Source organism: Chaetomium globosum, genomic scaffold, assembly GCF_000143365.1.
Source record: "Chaetomium globosum CBS 148.51 scaffold_1 genomic scaffold, whole genome shotgun sequence".
Classification (NCBI taxonomy): domain Eukaryota; kingdom Fungi; phylum Ascomycota; class Sordariomycetes; order Sordariales; family Chaetomiaceae; genus Chaetomium; species Chaetomium globosum.
Window position 1 is genome coordinate 5,469,217 of NT_165976.1, and position 12,024 is coordinate 5,481,240.

Below are 12,024 nucleotides of genomic sequence, written 5' to 3' on the forward strand. Positions count from 1 at the left end.
GGACGGGGGCGCTTCAGGCCGCCGCTTCCAGCTCGAGCCTCCTGGCTAAGCTGTACATCGGCAGCTTCCCCGAGTCCATCAGCCAGCCGAGAACTCTCCTCGCGAGCCGTGCAGTCGTGGGATTGATGCCGTGTAGAACAGAGTAAAAGTCCCGTCGTGTCCGAATTCCAGTTCTCTCCCATCTTCGAGTCAACGGTGGGGCCAAACACCACACTACCAGGTGTTCGGCAGCCTCTCGTCCCTCGCCACACTCGCAGGCAGGAGTCAAGACCTCCGGGACTCCCCGTGTAAACAAGAAGTAAGAAGTCCCGTAAGCCTATTGCTCCCGTCCGGATTTGAATCAGCAGTGAGCTCTTCGCCTTGCTGAGACCGTCGTGCCTCCTTAGGGTTCCGTTCCGGAATAGCGTCTCCAAGAAAATAATTATGGAAGGCAAAGAAAAGAGAAAACCCAGCCGCTCGGTCAAGCGCCCGCCCTCCTCTTCCGCGGCCGGCCAGGACCTTTCTTAGTCGCCTTGACTTCCTTCACGGCCTTCGGCTTCGCACCCCTCCTCGCACTCCTTTCTTTGGAAGCAGGAGCGGCCGCTTTCTTAGTGGCGGCCTTCTTCGCAGCCTCGGCTGCCTTGGCCTTCTTCTTGGCGGCGTCGAACTTGCGCACGAGGTCTAGAGAGCCCTTGAGATTTTTCTTGGGCTCCCACGTGTTGTCGCTCGCCGGGTAGTTCTTCCACTTCACCAGGTACATGTGCTCCATGGTGTCGGCGTCGATGATCGAGTCGGCGATGCTCTCGACCTCGTACTCGCCGGCGGGCACCTCCTCGTCGGCAGCATCCTTCTTGGGGCGTCCGGCCTTCTTAGCGGGCTTTGCCGCCGCCTGTTCTTGAGGTTAGCGTTGGGAACGGTCGCTCTCTTGGTTGTGATACTTACAGTGGTGGCCTTGGGTCGACCGCGGGTGGGCTTGCTAGCGGCCTTAGCGGCAAGCCGTGCGCTGGCAGCAGCACCTGCAGACCGAGCAGGGCGGCCTCGCTTCTTCAGCGGCGTGGCCTCTCCCCCATCTGCATTAAGGGCCACAAGATCTGCTCGACTGGTCTTCGTATTCAATTTGCTTAGAACTGCATCTCATTATAAACAACCACTCAAGCTCTGGCTTCTCCTAAACAAGGTTGAATGCAGGCGAAGGTTTATGTTGAGAGTTTTCGTGTCAGTATGAAATATTGCTTGACAGTATTGGCCAAAGGACAAAAAGCTTAGCGCCCTGGCAACCTATGTCCGACCCCTAACTGAGGACCAGACCGAATGTATCTTGCCATACCACGCATGCACCCGGCAGTTTCTAGGCAACCGCACTGTGGTCACTACAAGAGTCTCTCTGACATTCCATAATCAGAACCCTATTGCAATCCACTAGTCCAGATCTTCCTCGTCATCCGGCAGCTCCTGGATCCTCCCCTCCTGCATCGCCGTCGCGACCGGGTTCTCCACCGACACCACTCCCGTCTGCCTCAACCTATTCTTTATTAGCAACAAGTCACATCATCAACGTGGTCTCCGAGTCGGACCAAGTACTTACCGTTCAAACAACACAAACAACCTCTCCGCCTCCCGCTCCTTCTCCTCCATCGTCATCTCCGGCAGGTCAGGGAACCGCTCCTCATCCAAAAACTGCCCCGTAATCGGATTAACCGCCCTCATCCCCGCGGCGCTACTCTCACCACCTTTCGCCGCAGTAGTACCAGCACCACCATCAGAACCCGCCCCCTCCCGCCCCTGCAACCCCTGCCCCTGCATCGCCCCCTCAGGGATACTGATATTCTTCTCAAACAAGAACCCGGACGCGTAGCCGTAGCCGACGTTCTCGATGAAGCGCACGGCGTCCTTGCCCGACAGATCGAAGTACAGGTGGGAAACGGCGCTGCGGAACTGCGGCGCCAGCGGGTTGGTCCAGTTGCGCAGCAGCCGCGACGCCAGCGTGTCGGCGCGCCCCAGCACCGTCTTGCGGTCTTCCTCCTTAGGGAGCAGCGCTGCGCGGATGGTGGCGCGGGGGTGGTTGGCTACGGTGGTGTTCGTAGTGGTGTCTGTGGCGGTGTCTGTGGCGGTGTCCGTGGTGGTGCTGGTGGTTGTGGTGGCCGTGGCTTCGTTGGGTGCGTGCTCGTAAAGGACCGAGAGCGAGCAGAGGAGGGGAGTCACGGTAGATTCGATTTGTGTGTCGTTGTAGTACTTCATGGAGAGGTCAAGCAGTTGGAGGAGACGGCTCGCGATGCGTGAGGGTTCCGCTGATGGGTAGAGGGCAGCCTGGGCGGCTGGGGTTGTGAGATCGAGGTTGAGAAGTGGGGCAATGAGGAGACCGAACGGAGGGTCAAGTGGTGTTTTGGTTTGGGGTAGGGGGAGCGCGCAGAGGAGAGAGGCGATGTGCGGGAGTGCTCCATCGAAGGAGTTGAGGTGTTCCTTGGCAAAATTGGTGACGTTGAAGAGAAGCTTGAGGGTTTCGTCCAGGGCCATCCTCTCCATGGGGTTTGCTGCGGTCGTTGCGGATGGTTGCGCAGAGAGACGTCCGGCATGTCTTGACAGGTGCGCTACCATGGAGTCTGCCAACTGGTGCTGCTCGATCAGTTTTGGAAGGTCGATATTCGTGCCATAAGTGGATAGTAGAATCAGCCTGGAAATTAGAAACTCGTCGTCTCGGTTGTCGTTCTTGAGTTTGGCGCATGCCTTGGGCTCGTATCCTAGATCTACGAAGATCTGCCGGGTTTGGTCTTTGATGAATAGAGTATTGCAAAGAACCTTGAGCGCATTGCGGGACGTGGTATCTGAGGAGCTATCAAAAGCAAACTTGGCGAGAATCCCGATACCCTACGGGACATGTGAGAGACTGAAGAGAAAGCACCTGGCAAGTCTACATACCTCCTTCGTGAAGATGGGGTCTGCATAGCTGGGGTCCCGCCCGTACAGCTTCAGCTCCTCAAGAGCCGCATCACGTTCTATGTCAAAGTTCAGCAAACACTGTTCAAAACACGCTATATTAATGACACGGTAACCGACCTTGAGGTTGAAGGGCGCCGGATGTAAGGTCCTTAGCCAGGTCATCGAGCAGCTTCCGGACCGCATCAAGCTTGGCTGAGTGGAGGTCAGCTATCATCACAAATGGGCAACCCAGAGGCAAGGTACGCACCGGGACCGGTAAGTTGCGCCATGATAGCTAGGTAGGGCCCTCGTTGTCTGTATTATTACTATTATGCGTGTACAGTCCAAGACCTGTTTGTTCTGCTTGTTCCTTTTGGCTATCCGGGACGAGGTTCCAAATAGTGGAAAGCGGAACCCCACTTCGGCGGGTTTAAAGCTGGGTTTGGTCTCCTGTGTATGATGGCGAGGCGACGCGGTGGATTCTATCGGAGTTCAGATGTCAGGGTAGCAGAAGCATGGGCGTATCTTTCCGGAGCCTCGGGTTGATATGGGTCGCTTCGAATGAAGGGGTCTAAATCCTGGGTTGTTGCGGCTTGGGTAGCGGATTCAGCAGGTAGGGAGGTCGTTACTTTCCATTCAGTGTCGCCCCACTACTTAGTGTGGACGGCTTTCGTCCTTTACACGAAATAACTACAAGGTAAGGAATCCTTGCACTTGAGTTCACAGCTCATGCTTGTCTTCGAGGGTCAAGAGGAGCTTCATGAGCCACCTAACCCACTTACTAAGATGGAACAAAATAGGAACCCAGCTTCTTGTAAAATATAAATGTACTTCGTTGTATATTCGTATTCTTGACCTCATCTCTCGTTCGTGAAACTGAGCCACGAAGATCTGCTGTTCAACCAGGCTAAGCCAGATTGAGTAATTAGCTAAAGCGAGAGGCTGAGGTGGGCCCAGGTACCATCGACAAAGTGGGTGCGCGATGCAGACGCGCCTTCTCCGGTTCCGCACGCGACCGCGTCAAAAGTCTTAATTGCCGAGCTGTCCTCGAGGTGCTCCATCAATCGAAGTACCTATTCCCCCACTGCCGCTGCTTGCCTCATCGCGGCAAGGGACATCGTCCGATTACCATTTGACGCTCTTTTCTGGATTCTGATACCCTTGTTGGATTTTGGTCCTTTTTTTTTATACTGTTTTCCAGCCTTCATTTTCATTTTTTTTTTCTGGTTTCAAATGCGATTGCCGCCGTACGACTCGAGGTGACGCTTCGCTCGTCTCAGGAGGCAGTCCGTCTGCACCCTACCCCCCCCCCCCAAAGCTGGTCAACAGGGCAGAATGTCATCTCCAGCCGTGTTGTCCAGTTTCTTGAGCGCTCTACCACCAAGACCGCCGACCCCACCGCGTGAGGCGCACCATGAGGCTGCAGCTCCCAGAGCTTCGTTGGGCTCCATCAACACCCGATTGAGCATCCACACTCCGCCCGGATTCCCGTCGCCCACCTCCTCGACCGCCGCAGCCTCGACCTCCCGCCGAATTCGGAAAAAGGTTGGCTTCTCTGCTCAAGCTGAATACAAGGAGCCGCCCGTCTACCCCGACGGGGAGGGAGTGAGACAGCACCCGACTCCCGTGTCCATGCCACGAAGCGCATCGAAACCTGTCAAGTCCATCCTCAAAGTCACCGCCAACGCGCATAATCTCCTCGACTCGACAGCCGGGGCTGACTGTGATTTACCGAACCCCCAACTCAACTTGGTCGCCATGTTGGAATCCACCCTACAGCAGCTCGCTGGCGGCGACCGCGACTCGAAGCTCGACGCCTACCTGATGCTGACACGAGCATGGAAGGCTTCCAACAACCTCCCAGACAGGGTAGCTCTGCAAGAAAAGATGACCCTCTTTACCCAGTTCATGCAGCGGGATATTGTGGCAAAGACGGCCGAAGGCAACCTCGATTCCTCGCTTGTTAACCACGCGCTCAATCTACTCAACACATTCCTGCACTTTCCCGCCATATCCTCCACAATATCAAACGACTTCGGCGTCTTCATCATCGACCACTGCATCCGCTCGTTCGAGGATGTCTCTACCCCAAAAGACACTGCGCGCCGCCTCATGCAGGTCATCTCCTTGCAGAACTTTTCCCCCAAAGTCATGACTACGGACAGAGTCGGGAGGTTGGTCTCGTCACTGCACAACATAGAGGAACACTTGAAAGGGAAGAGCATTGTTTTGTCTCGGATTTTGATTTACCGGAAACTGGTTCAGCAGTCCAAGCAACTCATGGTTGTTCATTCAGACTGGCTGCTGGACATGTTCACGGATATGCTCAGCAACCTGAAGGATATCCGATCGGCCGCCATCTCCCTCGGACTGGAAGCAGCTTTTACCATTGGGCACGAAAAGCAGCTGTCGCGGAAGGTCATGGAGATTTTTAACCTTTCACACGAAGACAAGCGGTATATCCAGTATTACGAGGGGAGGCTCAAGATCATGTCCAAGGACAAGCACGAATCGGCCATTGTCCCCGAGATATGGAGCGTCGTCATCCTCCTTCTTCGTATCCGGCTCGACAAATGGGAGTACACCGGGCCCTGGCTTCACGTCATCCAAAACTGTTTCAACAGCTCCGATTTTCCAACCAAAATTAGGGCTAACCATGCATGGGCTCGCCTCGTCTACCTCATACACCTCGAGGAACGGGCGTTTCCGAAGAACCTAGCAACCCTAACGGGCCCTCTCGTCAGCCAGCTGAGGCGCAGAGGCTCCGGGAAAACGTCAGAGGAGCTGCGGCAGGCTGTTTTGGGCGGCATCTGCAATCTGTTTTACTACGCCTTCAAACCCAACACAAATTCCATGCTTCTGGATACTTATTGGGATACCAGCGTTCAGCCTGTGCTAACAAAGCTGCTTGACAATACCGCCGAGGCTGCCGACGACAATCTTCGGCAGGCTAGTGCTATTCTCGGAGGCCTCTTTGACTGTACGACGCCACGGAGATGGGCTGGAGACCATATCGTGGAATCTTCGCTCGTGAAACCCGAAGAGCTCCCGCCTCTCGACTCAAAATGGATCAGGCGCAATACCAGCCGAGTGTTCGGCGTGGTTGAGCCCATTCTTGAACAGGATTTCCTCGCGCTAGCCAGAGCCGACAGCCCAACCTGCGGTCTTTGGCGGGCCTTGGTTTCGACAGTCGCTACGGCGGCGGCCAAGGAGATCAAAGTCTCGAGGGATACAGCTCTCTTCGTCGCGGAGGCCCTCGGTGCTTTACAGAAGGTTTGGAAGCGCGGCTTGTCGGGCCAGGACGCGGCCGAACGCAACGTTTCCGACTTTTTTCTCGCCGCAAGAACCTACCTAGAGGTCATGATTAACTCCCTCGGCCTGCTCCCTTTCACAGAGAAAGCCGGAAAGCACCAAGCGTCTGCCAAGGCGCCTCTTTTCACCCTCTTCTCGATGCTCTCAACGCTACGCCAGGTGTCTCCGACGACAATGTTTATGCGGTATTTTTCCGTCTCGTTTTTGCTCCCTTCTTCGTCTCCAAGTCAGACAAGGCAAAAATGGACATGGCGCAAGAATTGATATCGACCGTCCCCATGGATGCCCCTCGGCCCTATGGGCCTTGGTTGTTGGTGGCTGAAAACATCTCCAGTTGGCTTGAGCCTAGACACAACAGCCACCACTCGACCGGCTCTGCAGGAGAGACGCCAGTTGGCCATGACTACCGCGATGTCGTCAAGATCCTCGAACGCGGTATCAAGTCGACACCTAACCTTCCGCCGAAGCATTGGGAGTCTTTATTTTACGCAGCTTACGAGCGGGTACGCGAGGAGACCGGAGACGCCGGAGCGGCAATCGTAGTCATCGAACCCCTGGCCAAGGTCGCAGCCGAGCAACTCGTAGCTCGAGGGCTGGTGGTCAATCCGCTCAGTTGTATCAAAGTTGCGACCGAGCTGATCTCCGTCGCTACGCAGCCGCGGGATAGGCAAGCTGTGGATGCCGCCCGAAAGCGACTTTGGGGCACGACCCTAGCTGGGTCCCGCGCCTCGTCCTTTGACACCCTCGACAACCTTTACAGAGCTGCCAACGATGTTCTGGACTCGTCGTACAACAACTTCAGTGCTGTTGATCCAGATCATATTTTGCAGCTTTTCAAGGAGCTCGGCAGCTTCTTTGACAGATGCAACCGCGAACTGTTTTTGAGGGCGATGATCGCTTTGCAAGACGGCCTCCTTCCCTGGTTTCAAGATAGCAAACGGTTACTCGGTAGCCAGACTAACGCTACCTTTGCGGCAGTAAGTGCAATGTCCCCTCCATTGAGCAAACATCGCTAACTAGTAAGACGAAATCGCTTTGGGATAAGCTTTCCCATCTGATCAGTGAGATTGAACATCCTGAGCAGCAGCTACAATGCCTTGACCGGTTTTTCTGCGCCTCGTTTGCCTCCTGCCACCGAGCCATTGCCAACTCCGCCATCTCGTTGTGGAACAGGCTCTTTGAGAACGTCGAGCACCTCGAATACCCGGAACAACTCAAAGCTGCCCTCGTGCAAATGCAGCTCCATGCCGATATCGTATTGCCAGGGTTGGAAACATCAAGCACCGAGCATGCTGGACAGCAACCGTCTTTCGTCGACTCATTCGAGGATTTCAGCTTCCCCAGGCTACCTTCTACGCGATCCAACAGCCGAAGGGGTACTCCACGGCCGAGTTCGTCTCGATCCAAGTCACCTACTGCCGCAAAGTTTGCTGCGAGGCATCTTGATAGATCTCCACAAAGGAAGCCGGTCACACGGAGTCGCCAAACCACAACCCCTCGGTTGAGACACGATGACTCGCAAGTCCAGTTCGCAGCGGTTGGGCATTCTTCGGCCGTGGGTAGCCCTCTTGAGTCTCAAGTTCTGACGGAACGGCAGAAGGAGATCCGTGAGCGACAACGGGAAAACGCGTGTCTCTTCCCTGAGATCCGGTCCAGCCCCGGTGTGAAGTCAAAGGATACAGGTCAACAGATGCTCCCCGTTGCTCCCCAATCGCGGCAGGCTACCACCCCGGAACCCGAAGCAGGATTTGACGACTACGTCTCGTCAACTCCTACACCTCGTCGTGGTCAGCTACTGGTGATGCCGGAGCATGATATGACGGATCCGCCTTCCTCGCCCCCAGAGCTGAGAGGAAATCCGCTAGCAGCCGAGATCAGATCGAGGTCTGCCAGTCATAATCTCCTCGAAGAATGGCAGTTTTCCTCCTCGCCGGTCTCCGGGTCACCGAATCCGAACCGACTCGGGGTTGTGCCCGACCCTTCGAGCCAGCGGGGCTACGCCAGTGTTGTATCTCTGCCCGAGGGACTTAGCAGCCCAGTAAAGCAAGAATACGGGGCGGAGGCGGAGACGCCATCCACTGCGGGTGAGGTGATTGAGGACAGCATGATTTTTGAACATGGGGTAGCTCAACCGTCGAAGCCATCGAACACTCCAGCGGACGAGGGTCCCTCTACGCCCCGGCGCTCCTCTCGGCTATCTCAGAGGACCCGGGAGACCCCAACAACAAAGTCTGACGGCGAGGAATTCGTGGATGCGCCAACAAGCCCACAGCCGTCGACCCCCAAACTGGAAGGGAGATCGACGAAAGCAAGCGAGGCATTTGACGGTAAGCAGCTACCTGTCATCCCAGCGGGGACTACGTCTTTCGATGTCAGCGATGTCGACGAAAAGAGTCTTCTCAGGCTAGTAGTCGAGCTGGACTCTGACAAGGTTGACCGCTCAGAGTATCACCAACCTTCACCTTCTTTGCCCCCTGACGGCAAGGCACCGAAGTCACCCGTGATCGACTGCATTGTGGTCGGGGACAGCTCGCAGGAGGCTGAAGCACCTCTCCCCTCGAGAAAAACCAGAGCGAGCTCTACGGCGTCGGCAGCATCGTCCAGCACCGAACCGAAGGTGCGTGCTGGACGCCCAAAGAGAAAGCGAGCCGTTTCAAAGGCACAAGAAGCGGGCCCGAAGAGACCACGGCATGATTCGGCGGAAAAGAGTGAGGAGGAAACCGCGAGCAGCCAAACAGCACCGGTCCAAGATATAGTTGTGGAAGTGCACGCGTCGGCTGAGCTGCCGACAACCATCCCTGGGGATGTTAGCAGAGACGACAGCCCTGAGCAGCGAATCCCTAGCTCTTCGGCTGAGCCATCGAGCCCCGAAAGCTTTAGCCAAGAGAGCGACTTTCAGGAGGCCGCGGGCGCCGTAATCGAGGATGCGATGGACCTTGAAGGAGACGACCAGGACGTGCAATCCCAGATTGCACTTGAGTTCAGCCAACACCAAGTGGTAGAAGAGAGCAGTCCGGCATCCAAGGAATCGATGCAAATTGACATGCAACACCCCACCACCAATGAACAAAAGGGTGGCAAGGCCGCCGACAACACAACACCGGAGACGAACCAGGTGCAGAAGATGATGGATTTGTTCCGAGGCGGGCTTGAGGAGCTGCGATCAGCACGGCTGTCAAGGGAGGAGGTGTACCAAATTGAGGATATGTTTATGGATATGAGGAGAGAATTGTATGAAGCAGAGAGGCGGGGACGAGCATAGGTAATCACATTTGCATGGTTGAAGGCGTTTGATAACTGGGTCGGTGTACACGGGTCTGGTTTATGGGTTGGTTTAGGTTTAGGTTATGTTATGTGAAAGAGCATTGGGATAGCTTGCTGAGATATACGGCTACTAGCAGACAGTTCAACGGAAGACGCCTCGTGCAGTGGTCTTGCGGGGCTGGAAAACGAGGATACGAGTTTGGCAATGGGAATCCTGTTTACTGTGAAGTGAGTGATGCTCACCCAGTCGCACGAAAAGCTCTGAAGGCAACCAAGAACCTTGGCTTGATGCTTGATTTGGGCAAATGCCTCGACCGGCCTTCAGCGGGGCGCCCTGAGGTCGACGGTGACAACACAAAATGGTGGCGGCGTTTCAGGTTATGCGGCTGACAAGAATAGGGCAGCACAGACTGACGGCGGCGGCCGTCGGTAGGTTACTGCACCTACCGTAAGGGTACACCCGACGGCCAGAAGGATGGAAGCTGTGCCCGTTTTGCTGGTATGGAGTATGGATGGAGTATGGATGTATGTTATGTACGTCTGCCCGTGTTTGGCTGCTTGTCCGTACCCCGCCGTCCCGCGGTCGGCACGAGTGCCCCGCATCTCCAACGCATGAAGGTCGCAGGTTATCAAACTCAAGTTCCTGTTGCGACCTGGACGATCAACTTCGCCACAGCAGGGCGCGGTCTAGGCTCCTGCCGCTTGCCACATTTATTGGAAATATATATACAACCGTCGGTTACCACTTAACCAATTGTGCATGTCGATTATTGTGCATGTTTAGCAGCAACTGCATTCATCCGCTGAGAGCTCCCCGCCATAGGTACATACACACAAGCAGTAACTACCCCGCAGTTCCCATCCCACCCACTCTCTGGACTCAATCACCAACCTGAAACCAACGCTAGAGTGAGTGAGTGGCCCTTAGTAACCCACCAACTACCTCATCACAACTTTGACTTTAACCCCATCTTTTGTCACTCACTGGAACTTACCTCCTCCTCTGCCGCCCAACTCCCAATTCAACAGCGCTCACATACCAGCAATACAATGGACCGCGCCAACAAACCCAAGACGCTTCCCAAGCTGTCGTCCACTCCGGGTCTACCGCCCCAACCCACAGTGACTTTCACCGACGATAACTCACGTCTCCGCGCCGACCTGCCCACAGGCGAGAGCGTTGAAGTGCTCCTCTACGGCGCCACCGTCATCAGCTGGAAAGATGCCACGGGTGATGAGAAGTTGTGGCTGAGCGAGGCGGCCAAGCTGGACGGCAGCAAGGCCGTTAGGGGTGGCATCCCTCTTGTCTTCCCTGTTAGTTCCTCTCTCTATCTCTTTTTCTCACTGTGACGTACACCAGCTAACCAACGGGGACACACCAAAACAACAGGTCTTCGGCACAGCCCCGGACCACCCGCAGACCAAGGACCTGCCGCAGCACGGGTTCGCGCGCACGTCGCGGTGGGAGTTCCTAGGCAAGTCGACGTCCGAGTCCATGGTCGGGGTCAAGCTCGACTTCGGCCTGAGCTCGGCCGCCCCGGGGCTCGACCCCAAGGCCGCCGCCCTCTGGCCCTTCAAGTTCAATCTGATCTACAGCGTCACCCTCAACCCCGAGAGCCTGACCACCAGCATCGTCGCCACCAACGACGACCCCGCCGCCCCCTTTGACTGCCAGGTCCTGATGCACACCTACCTGCGTGTCAAGGTACGCCCCCTTCCCTTTTTTACCCCCTCCCCTTTTTTACCCCCTCCCCTTTTTTACCCCCTCCCCTTTCTTCCCCCCTCCAACCACCACCAAGCTAACCACCCCCCTAACCTCCCCTTCCAGAATATAACAGCCGTCGAAATCAACCGGCCTCGTCGGGCGCCGGCTTCAGAGACAAAGTCGGCCCCTCCGCGCCCAGCGCCAATACTCAACCCGTCCCTGCCAGCCGCACTAAACATACACGTGAGAGACAGAGCTGCGTGTACACGCCCACAGAGAAACGCGGTCACCTGTGTTCGATGTCCGGCCTTCTCTGGGTTGCGAGATACGCGCGGACAAACTTCAACCAACGTGGTTGGGTGAAAACGCATGGGAACGAGAAAGTGGCGGCCCTCCTGGGATTTTTACCCCCGAAGACAGATTTAAAAATATGCTGTGCGTGGAGCCGGGGGCCGTGGGCGCGTGGCAGGCGGTGGAGGGCGGGGATGCATTTGAGGGGGCCCAGACGATTGCGTTGGTGCGTTGACTGGGACGAGGACGAGGACGAGGACTAGGACAAGGGGGAGGGGGGAGGAGTGCCTTGTGAGGGGAGTTAGGGGGGTGGATGGGGTGTGAGGTGGTTATTCATGGCTATGGATTTGCGTGTTGGGTGTTGGGTGAGTTGGAAATAACTAGCTAGAGGAGAGCATCTTGCACTGACACTGGGAGAGAGAAACGGATAGACAAGGTTTCTTAGACCCAACAATTAAACGCCTGAGATTTTTAGCTATGTGGAACGCATATGCGTGCGAGCTGGCCTTATATCCTCCCTCGAATTAAACGAATGAACCAAGGTGTCCTGTCGTATA

At 55.9% G+C, this 12,024-nt stretch overlaps 3 protein-coding genes across 3 annotated transcripts; 2 read left to right on the top strand and 1 right to left on the bottom strand.

Annotated features, from left to right (window-relative positions):
• Positions 1-460: 460 nt before the first annotated feature.
• CHGG_01771 (uncharacterized protein) lies at positions 461-3,185 on the bottom strand (the record flags this gene model as incomplete). The annotated part of the gene is made up of 7 exons (XM_001220991.1): positions 461-868; positions 922-1,078; positions 1,400-1,501; positions 1,565-2,844; positions 2,896-2,972; positions 3,034-3,108; positions 3,164-3,185. 7 exons carry the CDS (start codon positions 3,183-3,185, stop codon positions 461-463), a joined length of 2,121 nt encoding a protein of 706 aa, XP_001220992.1.
• A 1,045-nt stretch (positions 3,186-4,230) lies between these two features.
• CHGG_01772 (uncharacterized protein) lies at positions 4,231-9,469 on the top strand (the record flags this gene model as incomplete). The annotated part of the gene is made up of 3 exons (XM_001220992.1): positions 4,231-6,154; positions 6,292-7,184; positions 7,295-9,469. 3 exons carry the CDS (start codon positions 4,231-4,233, stop codon positions 9,467-9,469), a joined length of 4,992 nt encoding a protein of 1,663 aa, XP_001220993.1.
• A 1,052-nt stretch (positions 9,470-10,521) lies between these two features.
• Positions 10,522-11,730, top strand: CHGG_01773 (uncharacterized protein; the record flags this gene model as incomplete). The annotated part of the gene is made up of 3 exons (XM_001220993.1): positions 10,522-10,785; positions 10,862-11,176; positions 11,431-11,730. The coding sequence occupies 3 exons, from the start codon at positions 10,522-10,524 to the stop codon at positions 11,728-11,730; spliced, it is 879 nt and encodes a 292-aa protein (XP_001220994.1).
• Positions 11,731-12,024: the final 294 nt, after the last annotated feature.